Here is a 24,309-nt window from a genome sequence, read left to right as displayed (position 1 = left end):
GCTATGTTGTAGTGCACCACACAAGGTAAGCACTCAAGGAAGAGCAGTGATTGATTGATACCATGTCCAAGTGCAACATGGTTACTCAGAACCAAGGTCTCTCTTGAACTGGGTTGGGAAGCCTAATGGGGGGATGCCGGTGAGGGGTCAGTTTTTGAGGTCCCCTGAGCTCCTGTTTCCACATCACTTCCGACTCAACAGCAAAGCATCAGTTCCAGAGAGTCAGGAACCCACCCCGATGATGCCGTCTCAGCCCTCCCTCATCCCCAGCTCGGTCTTTTGGGTCACAGGAGTTGGAGAGTTACTTTCCCCAGCAAAACTTCTGGATTACCCAGGGATTTGAATTGAGACAGCCCAGTTGCCCCTAAATCTTTGCATTTCAACTCTGTGCAAGATTGTTGTGGGCGGGGAGTGTGTCTGTTTATTGTTGTACCGTACTCTCTCAAGCACTTAATACAGTGCTCTGCACACAGTAAGCACTCAATAAATACGATTGAATAAGTGCATGAATGAATGAATGCACGTATCCTGGCTTCTTCTATGTGTTTGTCAACTTTCTGCTCACAGCAGTTCACGATCTAGTCAGTCAGTTGTATTTATTGAGTGCTTACTGTGTGCAGAGCACTGTACTGAGAGCTTGGGAGAGAACAGTATAACAAGCTCATTCCTTGCCCCCAACGAGCTTACAGTCTAGAGGGGGAGGCTGATATTAATAGAAATAAATAAATTACGGATATGGACATAAGCACTGTGGACCTGGGAGAGGGGATGAATAAAGGGACCAAGTCAGGGTGATGCAGAAGGCAGTTGAAGAAAAGGAAAGGAGGGTTTAGTCAGGGAAGGCCTCTTGGAGGAGATGTGCCTTCAAGAAGGCTTTGAAGTGGGCAAGAGTAATTGTCTGTTGGATATGAGGAGGAAGGGCATTCCAGGGCAGAGGCAGGATGTGGGCGGGAGTTTGGCAGCAAGACAGATGAGATGGCGGTACAGTGAGAAGGTTGGCATTACAGGAGCAAAGTGTGCCGGCCAGGTTGTAGAAGGAGAGTAGTGAGGTGAAGTAGGAGGGGGCAAGGTGATTAAGTGCTTTAAAGCGAATGGTGAGGAGTTTCTGTTCTACCCAGCAATTGGTGTTAGCTGGCATTTGGTGACTGCTTCCCGCCTCAGTAGATGGATATTTACTGAGCATCTAGGCTGCAGAATGCTTTACTAAGTGAGAGAGTTCAGTAGAGTTAGAAATGCAAACCCTGCCCTCTAGGAACTGTGAGCCTAGTGGGGGATCAGGGAGGTACGTCCAGAGCCGTTCCAAGTGGCCGGCTTTTGGAATGCTGGATTGGGAAACTGCCGTGTTATTTATTCAAATCCCCTTCTCTACTCGTTTCTTCCACTGAGTTTGTCTTTCAAATCTCTTCCCCTCTTAAGAGAGAAAAACCGCCTTTTCTTCTTGATACGTTTACGGGCGCGGGTCTTGTTTGTGAGGCGCACACAAACACACACACAACCGTAATGACCTCTGCTGTGTATGCTCCCTCCGGAATATAAATTTGGTTTGATGTCGTCGTCCTTTTTTCCGAAGGCCCTATGAACGTAAAAGTACTTTTCTGAAACACCGGGGAAAAACCAGAAACGCCAGACAGGGTGATTTATTGCAGCTCTCGGTATTTCATTAAGCACCCTGCTTCTTCTCAAACTTATTCACACCTGCGGTATAAAGCGGCTATCATTGCAGCTCCTTGTACCGTAAAGATACAAAAGCATATTTAAAGTGGAATGCGTATGGGTCAATAGTTAAGTCGACCCCGTTGAGGCATGCCAATTAATTTGGCGGCATCTGAGCGATTCTTTAACTTAAGGTTTCTAGTCTCGTGTATTAATGATCTACGCAGTGGAAGCAGGAGTAGTTAAGGATCAGTCCTCTTCACACTGATGATTAATAATTTTGGCTTTTTGTTTGGGTCTGAATCACGGAACAAGTCATTCTGATTTCCCTTCAAAGTTAGCCGTGATATTGTATGTCACCAGAAGGGGGCACTGTGCTTCCATGGGACAGTTGGGAAAGTTTCCCCTGAACTTTGAAGTCAATGCTGACTTTTTGTTCCTGTTTTTCTATAAAATTTTATATTGGAAAAATTCTGGGGAAGATTTGTCAGGTGAGCCCTTGGTCTGTGAACACACAGAGCCAGTTACCAATCCCGCCTCTGCCTGCTGTGTGACCTGGGATAAGTCATGCGAAGCAACGTGGCTTAGCCAAAAGAGCGCGGGCTCGGAAGTCAGGGGTTGTGGGTTCTAATCCCATCTCTGCCACTTGTCAGCTGTGTGACTTGGGGCAAGTCACTTAACTTCTCTGTGCCTCAGGTACCTCATCTGAAAAATGGGGATTGACTGTGAGCCCCACGTGGGGCAACCTGATTACCTTGTACCTACCCCAGTGCTTAAAACAGTGCTTGGCCCATAGTAAGCGCTTAACAAATGCCATCATTATTATTACTATTACTCTGTTCTGTTCCACTGTTTGATCTCCCATTTGTACTAACCAGTTTGAACACAGTCCCTGTCCCGCATGGGGCTCACAACCTTAATCTCCATTTTACAGATGAGGTAACTGAGACACAGAGAAGGTAAGTGACTTGCAGCAGATAAGTGGCAGAGCCAGGATTAGAACTCACTTCCATCTGACTTCCTTGCCTATGCTCTATCCACCAAGCCATGCTGCTTCCTGAGCGTTTACTATCTATGGAGCACTGTACTAAGCATTCAAAGATGGTTATCTCCTCTGTTCGACTGCATACTCCTTAAGGTCAAAGACACTTGTCTTTTACTTTTATTGTATGCTTCCTAGCTCCTATTCCAATACTGGCCACACAGCAGAAGCTTAGAAAATACTCATTAGGTTGCATTACAGTCTAGAGGAGGAGACAAGACATTCATATCAATAAATAATTTACTATTAATAATAATAATGGTACTAAATGCTTATTATGTGCCAGGCACTGTACTAATTGCTGAGGTGGATAAAAACATGTTAGGTTGCATTACAGTCTAGAGGAGGAGACAAGACATTCATATCAATAAATAATTTACTATTAATAATAATGGTACTAAATGCTTATTATGTGCCAGGCACTGTACTAATTGCTGAGGTGGATAAAAACATGTTAGGTTGGACACAGACCCTGTCCTGCATAATAAGAATAATAATAATAATGGTATTTGTTAAGTGCTTACTATGTGCCAAGCACTGTTCTAAGCGTTGGGATAGATGCAAGGTAATTAGGTTGTCCCACGTGGAGCTCACAGTCTTAATCCCCATTTTACAGATGAGGTAACTGAGGCCCAGTGAAGTGAAGTGAGTTGCCCAGAGTCACACAGCTAACAAGTGGCAGAGAAGGGATTAGAACCCATGACCTCTGACTCCCAAGACCGTGGTCTTTCCACTACGCCACGCTGCTTTAATAATAATAATAATAATAATAATGTTGGTATTTGTTAAGCGCTTACTATGTGCCGAGCACTGTTCTAAGCGCTGGGGTAGACATAGGGGAATCAGGTTATCCCACGTGGGGCTCACAGTCTTAATCCCCATTTTACAGATGAGGGAACTGAAGCACAGAGAAGTTAAGTGACTTGCCCACCAGTCACACCAGCCGACAAGTGGCAGAGCTTGGGATTCGAACTCATGAGCCCTGACCTCCAAAGCCGCCATGCTCTTTCCACTGAGCCAAGCTTTATAGCATAGTCCTTCCAAATATGCATCAGGAAGCAATCCCTGGGGGGATGGCCAAATTTAAAGAGAGGAACTATTGTTTCTGAGAGAACTTGGCAAATATTAGAACAATCGGTAGGCCGAAGTCCAGTAGAGTGTCAGCTCCCTGTGGGCAGGGATCAGGTCTACCAACCTCTATCATACTGTACTTCTCCAAGCCCTCAGCATAGTGCTCGGCAACACAGTAAACCCTAGATAAACACCACTGATCGATTGAACCGTTGGGTAATCAACGTGAAAGAGCATTCTTCCTCAGAGAAGTTCCCAAGATGCAAACACAGGCGCTCTGGCGTCTTTGAAACTCAAGCATGAAATCATTCTCGGATTTAGATAATGTCTTACGGTTTTACCTACCCCCTGCCTTCCTACTTTTCTGCGGAAATTCTCCCGTGTTCTTCTAAACCAGTGACTTTGCGTGAACCTTTTGGTGTTCGGTAAGGCACTAAATATGTAATTGCTTCGCGGCTCGGCTCGGCTGTGGGTGGGATTTAGAACGACTTGTTCCTAAATGCAGCCTTGAATAAGAGATATCCTTGTTCTCATATGCTTTTTCCTCAAGCTCTCAGTTGTCCATCCCGGGGCACACTGTGGCTGTAATGGGCATCGATTTCACCCTGAGATATTTTTACAAAGTTTTAATGGATTTATTACCAGTTTGTAACCAAGATGGAGGCAACAAAATAAGGTAAGCCTCAGTGAAATTCCTTTCTTTCACCCTCCTCCCACAACTTTAACTTTGTGTAATGCCTTCTTCCTCCCCGTACCCAAGAGGTTTCACATCAACTATCGGAATCTTCCTCAACAGCGTCCCTGTGAAGTAAGGGAGGGGTGGGTGGTATTAGCACTTTTTTATAAATGAGGGCCCAGAGAGGTGAGGCACCTGCCAGGAGTCACACAACTGGAACTAGAACCTGGGTCTTCTATTTCCAGATCTATGCCATTTGATCCATGAATTTAGCGAAACTAAAAACTAAATGGAACTTCAGTGGTGGGCAAGTCAGAAACCGTAAGTTCCTGCGTAACATCTTTTAGACTGTGAGCCCGTTGTTGTGCAGGGATTGTCTCTATCTGTTGCCCAGTTGTACATTCCAAGATGCTTAGTACAGTGCCTCTGCACACGGCGTACAGCACTCAATAAATAACCATCGAATGAATGAATAATATTACCTTTTGAGGTTCTTTAATGTAGAAAGCCAGGGCGGTTTTAAGAATTCGGGAATTGGACCGCCCTCATCTGCTTCCCTTGGGTTTCAAAACCTCTGAGTTCCGCAAAATGATATGGTAATAATAATAATTGTGGGAATTGCTAAGCACTCACTGTTGGCCAGGCACTATATTAAGCGCTGGGATAGATGCAAGCTAATCAGATTGGACACGATCCCTGGGGCTTACCAGTCTTAATCCCCATTTTACAGATGAGGTGACTGAAGCCCAGAGAAGTGAAGTGATTTGCCCAAGGTCATACAGCAGGCAGTCCTCGGACTCCCAGGCCCGGGCTCTATCCACTAGGCCACAGTGGGCCTCAAAAACAGTGGGGCCCAAGGACAGGGACTGCATCCATTCGATCAAATTTAAACATCATTTGGTCTGGATCTTAGGTTATCACCTGCCTTCGGGGAAAAAAGCCTGTTGGTGAAAACCCAGTGAAAAGCCACCATTGAAGTTGGGGAGATCTGGTGCCTTTAAAATGGAAAAAAAAAATAAGTGACTTTTGGTAAGCGGAGATTGGATTCTTTGGGCAGGTGCTGTCATGTATGTGATGGACAGAGGAACCTGGTGGCCCATCCCCACGCTTTATCGACCCCAAAGGCCACGCCCCCCGTGGAGCAGGCAGGCAGCACCATTCACCTCACTAAGTACCCCCCGCCCGCAAGTAAAGCCCGGTTGACGGCTGGGCCGACAGCCCAGGGGGCCAGGAATGGAATCGAGGCCCCATTTAATTATCATCCTTGCGCCCTTTAGGAACCCTTCCGGTGGCCAGACGACATCCCTCAACCCCATCCCAACTTCGTCCAAGAAGAACTTTGGTGGCAACAGCCTTCATGACAGGACGGTCCAGACGGGTTTTAATAAATTTAAATCCAGCCTGGTGGTAAGTTTCCTTACTAACCTCCATCTGGAAAATGGGGTTTACGCAGTGTACTCGTTGTGGGACAGGGGAATCGGGTCCAATCTAACTAGGTAGGCTTCCCCGGCACTTAGAACAGTGCTTGGCATAGAATATAAGCGCTTAAAGTAACCATTTTTTTTTCTCCACTGGCACAACCCTGCCTTTCCTCCCTGGGGCCAAAGGGCAACAGAACTGTCTCTCCGCAGTTCTTTTATAACAGGAAGGCTACCGGGCAGTTTGGGGGTTACCAGGCAGTGTGGGGGTGGGAAGGGTAAGGTAGCACCCATGCCTACCCCACCCCACTCGCACCTTGATCAAAGCTCAATTCTCTGTTGATCAATCAGCCGGATTTATTAAGTGCTTTCTACTGCAGAACATCATTACCAAGTGGTGGGGAGACTACAGTATAACAGAATTGATAACCACATTCCCTGCCCACAGGGAGCTTACAGACTGGAGGGGGAGACAAGACATTAATTAAAATGAATAAATTACGCATATGTACGTCAGTGCCACGGGGCTGAGAGAGGGGTGAACTAGGGCTGCAAATTCCATTACAAGGGCGATGCAGAAGGGAGGGGGAGGAGAGGAAATGAGGGTTTAGTCGGGGAATGGGAAATAAGGGTTAGAGGTGGGCCGTGTAGTCTGCAGATGGAAAGCTGGAGAGTCCCCTCTCAGTTGATTCAGCCCACTAGAACTCGTGGGAAGAGCATAAAGTGTCCTCTCCATCCAGCAGCAGGGAACCCTAGCCAATACCGTCTGATCTCTTGCCAGAAGAAGGGCTTCTCCTCTAGCCATGAGAGCTCAAGGCTTCTCTGGTGGAGGATATTGGAAGCACCAGCACTTCTTTGGCTGGTAAAGTGCAGGGTGGCACAGCTTTATCATGGGAAAGATGGAAAGATTTTGGCATCAGCTGGAAGCCGGGTACTGGCCTCCAGGCTGGACTTGCCGGGGAACTCCATCAAGACTGGAGAAGCAGCGTGGCATAGTGGATAGGGCACAGGCCTGGGAGTCAGAAGGTCATGGTTTTATTCCCAGCTCCACCAGTTGTTTGCTCTGTGACCTTGGGCCAATCACTTTACTTCTCTGGGTCTCAGTTCTCTCATCAGTAAAACAGGGATTAAGACTGTGAGCCCCATCTGGAACAGGGACTGTCCAAACCGATTTGCTTGTACCCACCCAGCGCTTAGTACAGTGCTTGGCACATAGTAAGCGCTTAACAAACAGCGTCATTATTAAGTCTGGACTCCTTCCTGGAGCCCCGGGGCCAGATTTTGCCCGGGTGGCTCCCTGGGCACATAGTCCTGCAGCCCAAACCCTGTTTCCTGGGTGAAAAATGCCAACTGCCTGTAATTCATTCATTCATTCATTGTCTCTCTGTCTCTCACAAGCACACACACATACACACTCACACACATTCCCTCCTCCCGCTTCCCCACCCCTCCATCTCCTTCCCAATCCTAAATCTCAAGCTTCCTCCAGCTGTCAGTTCTCTCAAAGAACTCACCTCCTTCTCTGAAAACCTTTCTGTGACTTTTTGTCCTGGCTTATGTCCACCCATTCCTCCTTCTGAAACTGAAGGCCCAGGTCCTCATGGAAAAGTCCTTGAAGTACTGGAAGACAGTTACAAGCCCTCCCTTTAGTCCTTTTCCCCTCTAGGCTAAATAACTCTGGTTCTTTTCTTCTTTCCTCTTCTGACGAATTTCACAACTCTTTAATCATTTATTGTGACCTTTTGTCTGTACCCTCTCCAGATTTTTTACTGCCTTTTAAAAGCGCGCTGATGAAATTTGACATTAATTCATTCAATCGGATTTATTTAATGCTTTCTGTGTATAGAGCACTGTATTAAGCACTTGAGAGAGTACAAGGTAAAAAAAGCCACATTCCCTGCCCACAGTGAATTTATAATCTAGAGGGGGAGACAGACATTAATATGTATATAAACATTAATATAAATGAATAAGCATTCTGTGGTACTTTCTGACTGTTCTCCCAGCTTCCGCTTCATCGCCTTTCCCATCCGCCACTCTCTCCAGCCCCCACCCCATTTCTTGAAGCCGTTCCATATGGTCCTCATCCTTTCTGACCCTCTCTGACAGGAACCTATCAGGGTAGGCCCAGTGTGTCTGTGGGTGAGGCGGCGGGAGGGTGGATAGAACTATGTGGATAAATGTGTCTCTGTGTTGTGTCTTTGTGTGTGAAAATAGGTATAGTGCAGCTGCAGGGAATGATCCACTGAAATCCATTCTTCCCGTCCATTAGGTTAATACAACACAGCTTTTTAGGATGGGAGAAGGGCAGAAAATAAGCTGTCATCCATAGGGAGAAAAACTGCAATGTGGTTGGTTATGCTCGTCTTTAGGACAGTGAATGTTATTTGTAATTTGTGCTAATATGGAAGTCGGGATTGTCTGTTTCTGCCATATTGGTTCCAGGTGGTGGTTGAATAGATGTTTAGAACCTGAGGAGAAAAGTCTTTGCCTCCCTCAGAGGTCTGGTGCCTACCTACTCCTTAGGGAGGCAGTGTGGCCTAGAGAAAAAATCCTGGAACTAAGAGTGAGGAGACCCAGGTTCTAGCCTTAGAACAGTGCTTGGCACATAGTAAGCGTTTAACAAATACCATCATTGTCATTATTAGTATTATTATTATTTGTGAAAGAGAAATGCGGTAACCTCTGCTCTGCCCACCTCCCCGGGTACAGCGTGTCTGATAAGATCATCAGATCATTAGAGAAGCAGCATGGCCTAGTTGATAAAGCCTGGGCCTGGAGTCAGAAAGACCTGGGTTCTAATCCTGCCTCAACCACTTGTCTGATGTATTATGATCTTGGGTAAATCACTTCACTTCTCTGTGCCTCGGTTACCTCATCTGTAAAATGGGGATTGACTCTTAACCCCGTGTGAGACAGGGACTGTGTCCAACCTACCTCGTATCTATCTACCCCAGCGCTTAGAACAGTGCTTGACACATAGTAAGTGCTTAACAAGGACCACAAAATAATCGTCATCTGGTATCTGCCTCAAAGTGTAGCGCTTTGCTCAGCCGAATAAATTCTCCAACGTGATGTTTGGTGTAGGGGGATTTGACAAACCTTGTGCACGGCAGCCACTGTTCCAAATACCGACTGACCCGGATCCCAGGCACCAACGCTTTTGTCGGCATCGTCAATGAAACCTGCGACTCTCTGGCCTTCTGCGCTTGCAGCATGGTGGACCGTCTGTGCCTCAACTGTCACAGGTAGGGAACGACGGAGACTCCGGAACGGGATCGGGATGGGGCAGGACCCCGGGAGGATCGGACGTTGTCATCTCCGCCTGGAGCAGAGTGAGCCAAGCTGCTTGACCCCATCCCCCTGGGGAAGGTTGGAGAACGGTCCTCAAGCAGCTGGCAGTTCCCCCACATGGCATAACAGCTAGAGCCCGGGCTTTGGGAGTCAGAAGGTCATGGGTTCTAATTCTGGCTGCACCACTTGTCTGCTGAGTGACCTTGGGTAAGTCACTTCACTTCTCTGGGCCTCAGCTACCTCATCTGTAAAATGGGGATTAAGACTGTGAGTCCTACGTGGGAAAAAAGACTGTGTCACACTGATTAGCTTAGATCTACCCCAGTGCTTGAACAGTTTTTGACACTTAGTAAATGCTTTACAAATACCATCATTATTATTATTACCACAGTGCCTGGCACAAAGTGCTTAACAAATACCACAATTATTACTATCTCAGTTTCATGTTGGTTTCTCCAGCCTCCATGTCTGTAAAATGGCATCTGTTGGGGCAGGGTACACGAACCGCCTTTTCCTCCACCTGGGTTTGGGTTCCAGAAAGACCCCATACGAAGTACTCTCCCCTCCACATTCCCGTCCCTCTTTCCCGACAATCGCCTTCTCTTGGGCTCATTGGGTGGGACACGGTGGTCTCCTGGAATGAAAGGCTACTCCCTCGTTTTCCAGAATGGAGCAGAACGAGTGTGAGTGTCCCTGCGAGTGCCCCCTGGAAGTGAACGAATGCACCGGCAATCTCACCAACGCAGAGAGCCGGTAAGAGCCACCAGGCCTTCTCACGCGGGGTGGGAATTGCTGAGGGTTTGGAATGACACGTTCAATATTGGGGTCTTCCTTCAGCTGGGTTCACTTGAATTCTGTAAGATGGAATTGCCGGCGGCCTCCTAGGGCATTTGACACAAGGGCTCGGGTGCTGCCTATTCACGTTGAAACCATTGGAGTTTACCACCAGGGATTGGCAAACGGCATTAGGAAGTGTGATTTTTTTAATGGGGAAGCCACTGGGTGGTTGGGTAGTGGCGATGGGTCGGTTGGCTTCTCATTTCTCTCCAACCCCTTCTCTTCTCTCCCTTAGAAATCCAAGTTGCGAAGTCCACCAGGAACCGGTAACATACACGGCCATCGATCCTGGCTTGCAGGACTCTCTCCACCAGTGTGTCAACACCCGGTGCAGCCAGAGGATGGAAAGCGGGTAAACTGATCCTCAATGACTCTTACCCTCATGTTGGATCTGATCCATGAGTCATCATCTCCATTAACCCCATCTGATTCTTTTCCCAGTTTGATGGGATGAATCGCTCCCCCTGGCATTGAATGCCCCCCCCCCCCGGCAAAAACTGGAATTGAGACTTGAAAGATTGAGTGTGCGATTTCTCCTTGTCCCCCTGCCTCGCTGCCGACATTTAAGCTTCATTTGTCAAAGTGATTCACTCAGCTTGTTGTTTGGGATCACCAAAAGTACCACGGCATAGTAGATAGAGCACGGGCCTGGAGATCAGAAGGTCATGGGTTCTGATCCCTGCTCCACCACTTGTCTGCTGTGTGGCCTTGGGCAAGTCCCTTCACTTCTGTGCTTCACTTACCTCTTCAGTAAAGCAGGGATTAAGACTGTGATCCCCATGCAGGACAGGGACAGTGTCCAACCCGGTTTCCTTGTATCCACCCCACTGCTTAGTACAGTGCCTGGCACATAGTAAGCACTTACAGATATCACAGTTGTTATTTTCGTCACCCACCTCCAAGGTGGACTTTCCCTCCAAGATCATAGTGTGGGAAGGTGAGAGTTTCACTCTGAGGGCTTCCAGCCTCCCTGCCTCCACCACCACCCCGCTCCCGTTCTCTGCCTCCCTTCCCCTCATCCTCCCTGCTGTTGGGGCAAGGCCTAGCTCTGTGGGCTCAAGGGAGCAACAGGAAGCGCGGTAAGGGTCACCAGCGTAGCAGACTTGGGGACATGTGGACACGTAGAGAAGAGGGAGCAAGTGATACCCAAAGACAGGTACTGGACTGCCCAGAGTGGTCTGGGCTGGACCAGCAGCTGCATAACCCTGGACCTCGAAGAGACCCCCAGCAGCTTCAGTTGGAGAGGAAAGCAAGGAAGTAATAATAATAATAATAATGGTGGTATTTGTTAAGTACTTACTATGTGCCAAGCACAGTTTTAAGCACTGGGGTAGATACAAGCTAATCAGGTTGAACACAGTCCCTGTCCACATGGGGCTCACAGTCTTAATCCCCATTTTACAGATGGGTCACTGAAGTCCAGTGAAGTGAAGTGACTTGCCCAAGGTCACTTAGCTTCTGCAGCCCAAACGAAACTAGCAGTTAAACCAGGTTTGGGGATTAGCGAGGTCGATAATCTAGGGAATTCCTGATCCCTGTCATCACAGGTAATCAAGGATCGGCACTTTGGAAGTCACCAGAGAAGCCACACAACTGATAGTTCTCAAATGTTTCTTGATCCTGAATCAGCTCTGGGCTCCTCTTTGGTGGCAGCTGAAAGCAAACTGTGGTCAAATGACCTGTGGGGGGAAGGGTTTGGCCTGCAGAGTTGATTGACAGGCCCATGCCCAGTACAGTTGGAGTTCAGGATAAAGCACACAATACTTGGCTTTTGGGAATCTGAATTAATCATAGTAATTAGTATAATTAATAATGATGGTATTTGTTACATGCTTACTATTTGCCAGGCATATAGTAAGCGCTGGGGTGGATACAAGCAAGCCGGGTTGGATACAATCCTTGTCCCACATGGGGCTCATGGTCTCGATCCTCATTTTACAAATGAGATAACTGAGAACCAGAGAAGCGAAGCAACTTGCCCAAGATCACCCAGTAGACAAGTGGAGGAGTGAGGATTACAACCTATAATCTTCTGAGTCACAGACCCTTGTTCTATCCACTGCACCACACAGCTTCTTATTGTGTTTCCTCGCTGCCTGTAACCTGCATGAGGACGGGAAAGGCAAGCAGTCTTTTTGCAGAGTCATTTCAGCCCTGTGTTTTGACAGTTTAGGAGATGGGTGGATTCAACAGAGTAGGGGAACAAACCAGGATCTGCCTTTGGTCCGTTTACAAAAATAAAATGGGATTTTTCCTCCACCGGGACAGAGAATGTTTCGGCGTGTTGGATTGCGAGTGGTGCATGGTGGACAGCGATGGAAAGACCCACCTGGACAAGCCATACTGTGCGTCGCAGAAAGAATGCTTCGGGGGCATCGTGGGGGCCAAAAGCCCTTACGTAGATGATATGGGAGCCATAGGTAACTGTCAGTCCCGTCTTCAGTCGCCACTAACTGTTTGGTAGTTGACGGTGTGACCTACCCGGTTTTCCCCTGTTCCCGCAAGGTGCCTGCAGAACGCCCCTTTTGCCCCCAGATTCTCTGGCGCCCAGCCCCATGCCCCTCTACAGGTTCTCAGAGAACACCCAGTTCTCCTTGAAAGCAGGGCTGCATTTTCACAGAAATCCACTCTGCGTTTCCAGTGTGATCTGCTGTTTCATTGTCGGACGGTGTCCTCTAATTCCCCAACTGCACCCTCACCCAAATGTGGAACTGGGTGTATGTGCAGGAAAGACCCTTTTACCATTCAAGGGCCGCACAGAATGAGAAGCGTCTCCTAGAGCATGCTCGGTAAGGGCTGCCCATCTCCTCCCACCCCATTCCTGGCTGCTTCCCCATCAAGGTTCAGTGACTGGAGTGCTTTTAGGGAAATGTGCCATTGGGTAACGTGAGCTTGGAGAAGCAGCGTGGCCTAGTGGAAAGAACCCAGGCCTGGAAGCTAGAGGACCTGGGTTTTAATCCTAGTTTTGCCACTTGTCTGCTATATGACCTTGGACAAGTCACTGGAGTCCCAACCCAATCAACCCCTGCCTCTTGCTCAGATTGAGCTTTGAATGAGCCATGTGTGGTTCTGACGCCATCACCCCAGTCTCTGCTCCCCGCCCGTCCCCTCGTGGATCTCGGATCTTCCTGTAAGATTCGCGTCTGCGCTTCTTTCCGAAACTACGCAGGCGACGAGGTCATCACCCTGAACATGATCAAGAGCGCACCCGTGGGTCCCGTGGCCGGCGGGATCATGGGGTGCATCATGGTGCTGGTCCTGGCAGTGTATGCCTACCGCCACCAAATCCATCGCAGGAGCCATCAGCATATGTCGCCGCTGGCCGCCCAGGGTGAGTTCTTTGCAGAGGTGGGCACCCTCTCTCCTACCCACCCCATTTTCCCTCGCCCGGATTTACCCTGCCCGCATCTCCCGCAAAATCTTCCCGAGCTCCCCACACAGACACACCAAAGTGTCTCCTCTGGGCAGAGCATTGTATGACAAGACTCCTGCCCCCAAGGAGCTTATCTTGCAAGGAAGGAAGACACAAACACTCAGAAGATTTAAAAAAAAATTAAAATCAGAACAGATGAATAAGCGCTGGAGCGGTAGGGTGTTAAAGCCTAGGTATAGAAGGGATACAAGTGGTTGTGACCATATTAGCCTGGCACTAAAGGGTGGTGGTGTCCACAGCAGCCTTGGTAGGATAGGGCCAGTGCGGTTGACTGCATATTCAGCTTTTATTGGAATTAATCGTCCTGCTTGGGGCCTAAAGTTGAAATTATCTTGAACCAGTTTCATCCCCATCCTGGCCCAGAAAGGCCACTCTGTTTACCCAGAGATTGCCCAGCTTTCCATCTCTCTTTACCCGGCAGTAGCCCCTCTTGGCCAACGCGGTTGACAAGCGCTAGCCAGAGGGGATATGCCCATTGCTGTCACGAAAGACTTTTTAGACTTCCCTGCTGTGGGGAAATGGGTTATTTCGGCAGATCCTGCAGGGGTGGTGCTGGGGTTCTCCAGCACGGGAGAAAAAGGAAAACGTGGAAAGAGAAGATGAAAGCTCGCAACGAGCTTGGCATTCGAATGCTGACTCTCTTCTTCCAGGGAGTACGTTATAGTAGGATAGCAGTGTTTGAGGCCCACTGAGTGCAGTGCACTGTACTAAGCACTACAGAAGTGCAGCCCAAAATGATACATTCCCTGCTGACTACAAGTCATGCCCCCTAGTCGGGCATGACTGTGTAAATATAGCCTTGTTAAAGAGAATGCTAATTCTGTCTTAATCAATCAATCATATTTATTGAGCACTTACTGTGTGCAGGGCACTGTATTAAGCGCCAGGGAGAGTACAAGACAGTATAACAGATACAGTCCCTGCCTACAGCAAACTGACAGTCTCAAGGGGGAGACAGATATTAATAGAAATACATAAATTACACTCTAAGTCATCTGGTGGACTTAGAGTATAGGCTGCTGGTCGACAGAGAGTATTTCTCTGTTGTTGGCGGGGAATGTATCTGCCAACTCTATTATATTCTCCCAAGTGCTTAGTGTTAGTACAGTAAGTGCTCAATAAATACCATTGACCTGACCAATTCTGTCCTTCCCAAATGCTTAGTAGAGTGCGTTGCACCCCATGGATGGCCAATAAATGACCCTTCGGGTTTTCAGCCTTTGGTATTCATTCTGACTTTAGTGCAGAAAGTACACTGCACCAGTTAGTCGGTCATTTTTATGAGTGCTTACTGTGTGCACAGCACTGTACTAAGTGGTTGTTTAGGTCCAGTTAAAATTCTGATTCTGCTTGTCCTCCTTTTGTTTCAGATGCCATAGTTAAGGGGTAAAGTGCCCATTTGGTTCCCATATCCAACCAGACAGCAGAAATCAGTTGCAAGTGTGGTTTCTCTGTCTCTGCTCCTTCCTACCCCTCAAAACAACTTGGTGGAGAGTAAGGGGTTGCCTCAATCAATCAGGGATATTTTCTGAGCACCCAATGAGTGCGAAGCATTATATTAAACACCCTGGGGAGTCCAACAGTGGTACGTCACACATGTGCTCGGGGAGTTGATCTTCTAAAGGGCAGACCAAAATGGTTTACAGAATACAGGAGCAGGGGAGAGAACATCAATAAAATGGGTTCAAGACGGAATACGTCAGGGTGAAATATCAAAATAGGTCAATTAATCGGTATTTAGTGAGTGCTTACTATGTGTGGGGCACTGTACTAAGTGCTGGGGAGAGGACAACATAACAGAATTGACAGACACATCCCCTGCCCGCAATGAGCCTACAGTCTAGAGAAGGACAATCGAATGTTCACACGTGCAGAAGTGTGGAGGAGAATGGGTATAAAAAGCACTCAGGGTGGCAGTTGGGGTTTGGGAAATTGATCAGGGAAGGCTTCCTGGGGGTCCTGGCCTACTCTTGGTGGGGGTAACCAACAATCACGCCTCTCTTGTTTCGGCTTTGATGGGTAGAAATGTCCGTGCGAATGTCCAACCTGGAAAACGACCGAGACGAGAGAGACGACGACAGCCACGAGGATCGCGGGATCAGTAAGTACACACTGCTGCCTGGCGGACAACCGAGGTGGCCGAAACCCATTCGGGAGGGGATTCCCTTCTCACGTTCCTCAAGGTCGGACCTTAACATTCCCAGAAACGGCACGGGTTTCCTCAGTTCCGACCGAGCGGGTGGGGTTTCCTTACTAAAACCCTCCCGGGACCAGCTGAATTGTATTTCCTGCTTCGTGCCCAAGTTTAAGTGATTTGGGATAAATCCTCCCCTCTCCCCACCACGCCTACCCACCCCTGTCATGAGGGTGAAGGTGGGAGTTGAGAATTGGCAGAAACAGAGAGGGCTTTCCCTAGCAGAGCAGACGAACCTCCCGATGTACGTGAGCGACCCCGCAGGTTCTCGGAAGAGACAGGGACAAGGATCCCCTGCTCCCGAGGGAGGGCGAACCCTTCCCGGTCCAGGAATGATCCGGGAAGAGCTGGGCCAACCAGGAATGATCCTCCCAAAAGTGAACTGGGTCGATGCCGGGAAAGGAAGGCACGGCTCTGAGGCAAACCCCTCCTCTTTGTTTCCCTCAGTCAGCAACACGCGGTTCATAGCGGCGGTCATCGAGCGGCACGCCCACAGCCCGGAGCGGAGGCGACGCTACTGGGGTCGGTCGGGGACAGAGAGCGACCATGGTGAGACCCCCGAGTACTGCGTCCCCCTTGCCCTCCCAGACACCCCGGGGGCCCAGTTGGATTGACCTTGCAGGCTCCCTCGTCCTTCAGCTCTTTGGCTCATCATTAAGCGATCGTGACATCACCCTTGGCGCAGCTCAAGGCACGCCTCACCCGGGCTTTAAAGAAGCAGTGTAGCTTAGTGAATAGAGCACAGGCCTGGGAGTCAGAAGGGCCTGGGTTCTGATTCTGACTGCCACATTGACCTTGGGCACTTCACTTCTCTAGGCCTCTATTCCCTCATCTGGAAAATGGGGATTCAGAGTGTGAGCCCCATATGGGACAGGAACTGTATCCAACCTGATTAACTCAGCTCTTAGAACAGTGCTTGGCACATAGTAAGTACCAAGATTATTATTATTATTGTTGTTATTATAGCGCTGATTCTCAGAGCTTGCCAAAGCCTCATGCACCCCGTGCTCGGCGTCCTCGTTTCCCCATGACGCAGCCCAGGTTGAGTAATTCCTGCCGCCCCTCAGGAAGCCCAGAGGCCATCAGCGATTGGTAGCGACAGCAGTCTGGGAGTGGGAACCTAGCCACCCTTCCTGATCCACACCCTGCTTCCCTCTAAGGAGCCCCTACCAGCCCTGCCACCCTGCAGTGCTGTTCCAGGCAGAGCAGATCGCAACGTGATCCCTGCCATCTGGGCATCAGGTCTTCCCCGAGCCTCCTTGTCCGCCAAGGCCACATGGGGGCACCTGGGCCTGCATTGCACCAGCCGGATCCCGCCACGTGGTTCTTTTCTGAGCCGATCCATTGACTGCTTTCCGAGGTGCCGTCGAGCTTAGTCCGGGAGGCGTCGATAATAATCGTAATAAGTGTCATCGTTGTAAAGCGCTTACTCTGTGCCAGGTACCTTTGAAGCGCTGGAGTGGCTATTCAGGTGGGCCACAGTCTCTGTCCCCCTTGGGGCGCACAGTCTTAATTCCCATTTTACAGGTGAGGTTAGTGAGGCCCAGAGAAGTGAAGTGACTTACCCAAGGTCACACAGCAGACAGGTGACAGATCTGGGATGAGAACCCAAGTCCTTCTGACTTGCAGGCCCATTTGGCCATGCTGCCTCTCTTCTACCCTGTCCCCGATCCTTAGTAACTGCCTGATCGGGGGACCTCGCCAGCTCGGTATCTGATGATCTGGGGGTACTGGAGAGGAGCCCAGGCTGGCTTCCTCATTCTGCCACAACAGTTCCTGCCGATCACCGGTCCTCCTGCCAGCCGAGGGGCTTGTAATGTTGGTGCCTTCGGGTGTTTTTGTTGGCTCCTGAATTAGCATCCCGGCTCCGCCACTTGTCTGCTTTGTGACCTTGAACAAGTCACTTTACTTCTCTGTGCCTCAGTTATCTCATCAGTAAAATGAAGATCGAGACTGAGTTCCACATGGGCCAGGGACTGTATCCAACTCGATTTGCTTGTGTCTACCCTAGTGCTTAGTGCGGTATCTGGCACGTAGTAAGCGCTTAACAGATACCATAATAATAATATTTAGACCGGGCCGAGCCCATAAAGCTCAGACCCGAGTGAGGTTGCCCGGAGAACCACACTCGGATCCATCTGGGGGGGATCCTGCGCCCAGTTGTCTCTGAATCACCCTCCCGGGTGGAGGCTCAACAGCAAGACCAGGCCGCCTGGAGGGCGGATGAGAAGCACAAAGCCATTGCCATGCTTTAGTCTTGGTAGCACAGGCCAGAGGGGCTGCCGGCGACATGCCTCCTTCCAGGGTTGGCCCTCCCTTTGACTTGATGCCCAAGCGCTCCTCCCAGGAAAACATTTCCTTGAGATACGAGACTTTGGAAATTCAGCATTCCAAGATTTCTCAGGCCTTTAGATTCTGTTCCCCAGATTCGTATTTCCTGGACTTATCTTGAGCTCCCTCCACAGTGACTCAGATCCCCTTTTTGAAAAAGCCCAGTTGGAAGCTAGTGGCATCTAACTCGATCCCTTTTTTATGAGTGGAAAAATGGATCCTCTGACCCCTCCCGGTTCCGAAATTTCTTTTCTACCAAATGGGGCCAGGAGGGAACTTAACAGTATCCGTCGGCTGTAATACTGCCTCAGCCACGGATCATAGGAGATGGCGGCCCAGGCCAAGGCAACCTCGGCCTACGGAATCTGAATGGTGGGGCCCAGGCTAAGAGCCTTTTTCCAGAATAATTAGATGCTCCTGATCCGCATCTCAAGAAGAGGTCACAGGTTCTAGCAAAGCAATGAAAACAGCTCCTTTGCACAGTCACGACACAGCTGAAAGGTTGGAGACCTTCAGACACCACGTAGCGAACCACGTACATTACAAAATCAATATAGCATTTAACTGCTCTTTCTACTGTCTCTTAACCGGACTGGGTGGCTATTAGAAAGCAAACCAAGAGACCCAGGAATGCATCCGCATTGACCACAGAGACTGAAGAGTGTTTCTCCAATTCTGATGCTACGTTCCTCGGCAGATTTCTCTTCTCTGGACCCACACGGGGAGGCCTGTGCCAGATTTGCTGATGTGAACCCAGCCTGGCTGCGGGGTTGAACCGAGGCCCTTGCCAAAGCCGGTTGCCAGCAATAGGAATAAATGAGCCTACCAGGAATTGAAGGCTGATAGATATTTTCCCTCTCTCGGAATGACACGTGGCGACTTCAGTACCCTCTGAGAGTCTATCGCCGCCAAGTGTTCCAGTGATATGCCAGTGGCCCCTCTGAGGATTTGAGGGTTCGGTCTGTGGGGAAGTGTTCAGGAAAGGGATGGTGAGTGCACCCCAACCTCCCAAGGGCGAGGCCTTCCAATGAACCCACAGCCTGCTCTGAGTTTCGAAGGGATATCACCCAGCCCGGTGAGAGAGGGCATTTGGGAAATTGGGTCTCTGAAGCAGGACATCCCAGAAGGGGCAGGGGCGGAGATTCTCGGGTCCAAGGGTGATCCAATCCTTGGACATCCCAAGGAGAGCAAAAGGTTCAGAGCTGAAAAGAAGGAGCGAATAATTTTCAGTTCAGTCTTCTGCCCATGGACCATCTTAAAAAAGAGAACCAGCATGGCCTAGTGGATAGAGCACGGGTCTGGAAGTCAGAAGGGTTCTAGTCCCACCTCCCTCACTTGTCTGCTGTGTGCCCTTGGGCAAGTCATTTCACTTTGCTGTGCTTCAGGTCCCTCCTCTGTAAGATGAGGATGAAGACCGTGAACCCCATGTGGGACAGGGACTGTATCCATCCTGATTACCTTGAATCTACCCCAGCCCTTAGAACTGTGCTTGGTGCATACCATCATCTTCAAAAAAGTCGAGGAAAGGATTTAACACTACAAAGCTCTAAGCGTTTCAGCCGCCCTTTATTTGGCCAACAAAGGTCTGGGAGTTGTTGTTAAATGACCTAACTTTATAGTTCTTGGGAATCTAGGTTTCAAGTTCCTCTGCTTAACATCTTGGTTGCCAATGGTCTATTTTAAGGCATCAGGGAAGACCATTTCCCAGCACTGGACTCAATTTGCAGTGATAATATTGCATGCCCAGGCAGCAATTAAAAATGAAGATATTGCCAGGGGTAATGGTTCTATTTTGAACCCTTCTGAAAGATACACACGTCGACATGATTTGCAATATATATACTCTTGCCGTGACTCTCTCTCTAAAAAGAAGCAGTGTGTCCTGATGGATAGAGCATGGGCCTGGGAATCAGAGGACCTGGGTTCTAATCCCGGATCTGCCACTTGTATGCTGCTTGACCTTAAGCAAGTCACTTAACTTCTCTGGGTCTAAGTTTACCTCATTTGAAAAATGGGGATCAAGACTGTGAACCCCATTTGGGACAGGGACTGTGTCCAACCTAATAAGCTTTCTCGTCTTCACTGTATCCAACTGTGCTCATGTATTCATTCATTCAATCATATTTATTGAGCACTTAGTGTGGGCAAAGCACGTATGTGTAGCCCCTCTGGATCCTGGGACGTGGTGGTGTCAAACAGGAGGCACCCAGGTCCCTAGTAAATCATTTGTACTTATTGACTGCTTACTGTGTGCAAAGGACTGTACTAAGCACTTGGGAGAGTACAATATAACAGGGTTTGGCGGACATATTCTCTGTCCAGTCAAGCGACTTAAAGTCGAGGTACCACCTCCTGGCCAGACCGAGGGTCTTTTAAGAGTCAATCTATCGATGGTCCTGGATTCTAGTCCCGGCTCTGCCACTTGTCTGCTGTGTGACCTCGGGCAAGTCATTTAACTTCTCTGGGCCTCATCTGTAAAATGGGGAGTAAGAGTGTGAGCCCCATATGGGACAGGGACTATGTCCAACCTAATTAACTTGTATCTATCCCAGCGTTTAGAACAGCGCTTGGCAGATAGGCAATAAATAAGTACCACAATTATTATTATTATTGAGCATTTACTGTGTGCCGAGCACTCTACTAAGCACTTGGAAGCCCCTCTTCCAAGAATATTTGTTTAGTTAGTAGTTGGGATCCAACCATCTCTTCTTCTCGTATTTCAGTAACAGAAGTTTTTAAGCATGTTTTAAACCTTTAAAGCTTTGTTGATGATGATGATGATGATGGTGGTATTTGTGAAACGCTACCTATGTGCCAAGCACTGTTCCAAGCACTAGGGTAGATACAAGCTAATCAGGTTGGACACAGTCCTGGTCCCATGTGGGGGTTCACAGTCTTAATCCCCATTTTACAGTTGAAGAAACTGAGGCCCAAAGAAGTGAAGTGATTTGCCTAAGGTCACACAGCCGACAGTGATGGAGCCAGGATTAGAACCGAGGTCCTTCTGACTCTCAGGCCTGGGCTCAATCCACTAGGCTATGCCACTTCCTATCCTCTGGATACTCCAGAGCACCCTCGCTCCCCCGACCCCAGTTGGGGCTGATTGCAGAGGTGGTGAGGATTGAATCTGGTGGGTGCATGTGTTTTCTACCCACCCGGATTCAAATCCTTTCATGACGTGAAAAGGAGGAGGGCTTCCTTTGAGGATGGACAGTTTCCTTCTTTTCCTCCAGAGGACTCATTTTTCACCACTAAACATGTCTGTGCAGCTGTCTGCAAAACCTGCAGTCTGCGAGTAAGCTGATTAAGTATTTCCGCTGGGCCTAACAGCATCAAGATGCTGCCTCTTAAATCTTCTCAAGAAAGGTTTTTTTTTGTTGTTTTGGTTTTTTGGTTTTTATTTGCCTTTTCTTTTGCATATTTCACAACCCGCCAGGGTATCAGAAGTCTTCACTCAGCAGGGAGGTTTTCTTTTCTAGCGTTCTCCCCAAATCAGAGTCCTGGGAGGGATCTAGCCACTTCTCGGTTTACTCGGAGAGTAACCGTTGGCCGTCGCCGTTCAATCAATCAATCAATCGTATTTATTGAACACTTACTTTGTGCAGAGCACTGTACTTGGCACTTGAGAGTGCACAATATAACACAAGTTATATAACAATAATACAAGTTATAACAATATGTGTTGGTAAGACACATTCCCCGCCAACAGTAGAGCGTATAGCCTAGAAGGGGAGACAGACATCAATATGAATAAATAGATTACAGCAGTGGGTGGCTTGGCACAGTGGATAGAGCCCAGGCCTAAGTGTCAGAAGGTCATGGGTTCTAATCCCAGGTCCACCACTTGTTTGCTGTGTGACCTTGGGTGGGTCACTTCACTTCTCTGTGCCTCAGTTACCTCAAATGGGGATTGAGACTGTGAGCCCCACATGGGACAGGGACTGTGTCCAACCCAATTTCCTTTTATGCAACCCAGCGCTTAGTACAGTGCCTGGCACATAGTAAACGCTTAACAAATACCACTATTATTATTATTTTAAGTGCTGTGGGGCTGAGGGGAGGCGGTTCCGTTAGTATTCCTCTAGCTTCCGTGGATTTCCGCGAAGAGCAATGTTGGAGCCACTCATCCCCAGGCTTCATTTTGTCGGCCCGTCTTGTTTCCCCTTTAGGTTATAGCACCATGAGCCCCCAGGAGGACAGTGAAAACCCCCCCCGGCAACAACGATCCCCTGTCGGCCGGGGTCGACGTGGGGAACCACGATGAGGATTTGGACCTGGACACGCCTCCCCAGACGGCCGCTCTGTTGAGTCACAAATTTCACCACTACCGGCTCCACCCGCCCTCCCTCCATCACAGCCACCACTTACAGGCGGCGGTCACAGTACACACTGTCGATGCAGAATGCTAGTGACCTCTCGATACGGGGGTGTGAAGAGGCAGAAGACGGAGATACCTGCAGCAAGAGACCACTTCTATCTGTGCTTGGCCAGGAATTGTTACCGCCCCCTCCCACCGCCCCGCAAGCCCCAATTCCAGCCTGTTACCATGTTGGAGAACAAGAGCCGAACCTTTCCAGCTGCCGGACGGCGAAGCCGGCTCCGAAACGGAGGGGAGAAGTGGCCGTGACGTTGACGAAGTGGATTAGGGATGAAGAGCTAAATGAGAGCTTGGGTTTGTCCTCCGTTCGGCCGAGCCGGGGAAAGGCGGGGTCAGAGGAGCCGGTGATGTTCGGCTTGCCTGAATCTCAAGAACGGAAAGGAGGGCCACCAAAAACCTGGGGAAGGTGACCCCGACGAAAGGGGGTGGTCTCGTCGAGACTCCGATGGGTCTCCAACAGGTACACGGCTATCACCTGGCTGCAGGGACTTAAGCCGGGGGGGCGTGAAACAGGGCATCTCAAAGTTTTTAAGTAAAGGATTATTTTTCTACTATTTATTGAACTTGACATACGTGAACTCTGGAGGGAAAGGACAAGGAAGCCACTATCAGCGTACCCACCCATCCTCCTCCCCGTCCCGCTGTGGCGAGCAGGCGATCTCTCTTGAGGAATTCCGTTTCTCGTTTAGCTGACACCAGCGCCTGCCCCGGTCCCTCAGATGGTTGGGGCAGGGGGTGGAAAGGAAATGAAGAAATCCTTCTCCGTCCTGTTTACATTCATTTTCTTCCCCACCACTCCTCGGTAAGACCGCGCCTCCATTTGTGACTTGGCGTCCTTCGTCGTGGACGTACTCTGCTAGGACCCCAATGGGACGGTCTCCTTGTAAACCTTCCTCTTGCCATCCAGAATTCCTTTTTTTCCACCTTTCTGTCACCCCGTTGTTTCCCCACCCCCACCATCTCTCCAGGAGACCCAACCAACTCCACAAATCCAGCCTTCCCACCAAGAAAAGACGATTCATTCCTCTTGCAGTAAAACAGTATTTGGAAACCACAAATTGCCCCAATTCTTTACCAGAGAAATATCGCCCCTTTTGTGTCTGAGTCTGAGGAATCTCTGAGGAATCTGGAGTATACCAGTGGAGAGGAAAAGCAGTGTGTTGCAGAATTCTGGATCTTCCGAAAGGTTTCCTTGAGAAATCCAGAGTGAGAAAGGTGCTCTTGGTGATCCAGAATCTAAGAGTGCTCTGCTGCTTTGGTGGATGATCCAGAATCTAAGAGTGCTCTGCTGCTTCGGTGGATTAATCAGGTCTATCTTATACAACACGGGGGCATCGGAATTTTAAATTAGTGGTCTACTCACAGTGTTGTATTTTAGATGCACATTTTGTGATTCAGATATGTTATAAAGGCATCCTCGCACTGTGCTTATGGTAAATTTCCATTTATATGTAGTTTAAAAACATACTGATACTGTTTTAATGATAGGGTACTTAAATACTGTTATGTAAAAATTTGGTTCTTAAACAGTACGGTAAGTAACTATGTGTGCTATCAGGAAACCCCTTTATACTATGTATAAAATTGCAGTCTCTAGTGAAATAAACTGTATATAAAGTCGGTTCTTGTGGCCTCCTTTAGACTGGTGATACAGAGACATTTGTGGTGTTCAGTTGGGCTGATGACTGAGGTCACCTTTTCAGATTAGAAGAGAAAGCAGTTCTGGGAAAATGGTAATAATAATAATTCGTAATAACTGTGGTATTTGTTAAGTGCTTACTTTGTGCCGGGCAAGGCCCTAAGCTCTGGGGTAATTACAAGTTAATCAGTTTGGACACAGTCACTGTCCCACACTGGGCTCACAGTCTTAATCCCCCTTTTACAGTTGAGGTACCTGAGGCCCAGAGAAATGAAGCGATTTGTCCAAGATCACAAAGTGGACAAGTGGCAGAGTTGGGATTAGAAGCCAGGTCCCGGGCTCT

General features: G+C 48.9%; 1 protein-coding gene across 1 annotated transcript in view; it reads left to right on the top strand.

The window, feature by feature from the left end:
• CACHD1 (cache domain containing 1) overlaps positions 1-23,948 on the top strand; it is a 180,649-nt gene extending 156,701 nt beyond the window's left edge. The window contains 12 exon segments of the mRNA XM_029083275.2: positions 4,317-4,442; positions 4,527-4,574; positions 5,720-5,849; positions 8,948-9,108; positions 9,821-9,907; positions 10,227-10,343; positions 12,260-12,411; positions 13,161-13,322; positions 15,448-15,525; positions 16,066-16,167; positions 22,119-22,156; positions 22,158-23,948. Coding sequence (XP_028939108.1) covers positions 4,317-4,442; positions 4,527-4,574; positions 5,720-5,849; positions 8,948-9,108; positions 9,821-9,907; positions 10,227-10,343; positions 12,260-12,411; positions 13,161-13,322; positions 15,448-15,525; positions 16,066-16,167; positions 22,119-22,156; positions 22,158-22,358 — 1,402 coding nt within the window. The 3' untranslated portion in view covers positions 22,359-23,948.
• The last annotated feature ends 361 nt before the right edge of the window (positions 23,949-24,309 follow it).

This window comes from Ornithorhynchus anatinus, chromosome 18 (genome assembly GCF_004115215.2).
Source record: "Ornithorhynchus anatinus isolate Pmale09 chromosome 18, mOrnAna1.pri.v4, whole genome shotgun sequence".
Taxonomy (NCBI): Eukaryota; Metazoa; Chordata; class Mammalia; order Monotremata; family Ornithorhynchidae; genus Ornithorhynchus; species Ornithorhynchus anatinus.
The sequence above is the reverse complement of the archived record's forward strand: the minus strand, read 5'-3'. Positions and strand labels throughout refer to the sequence as shown.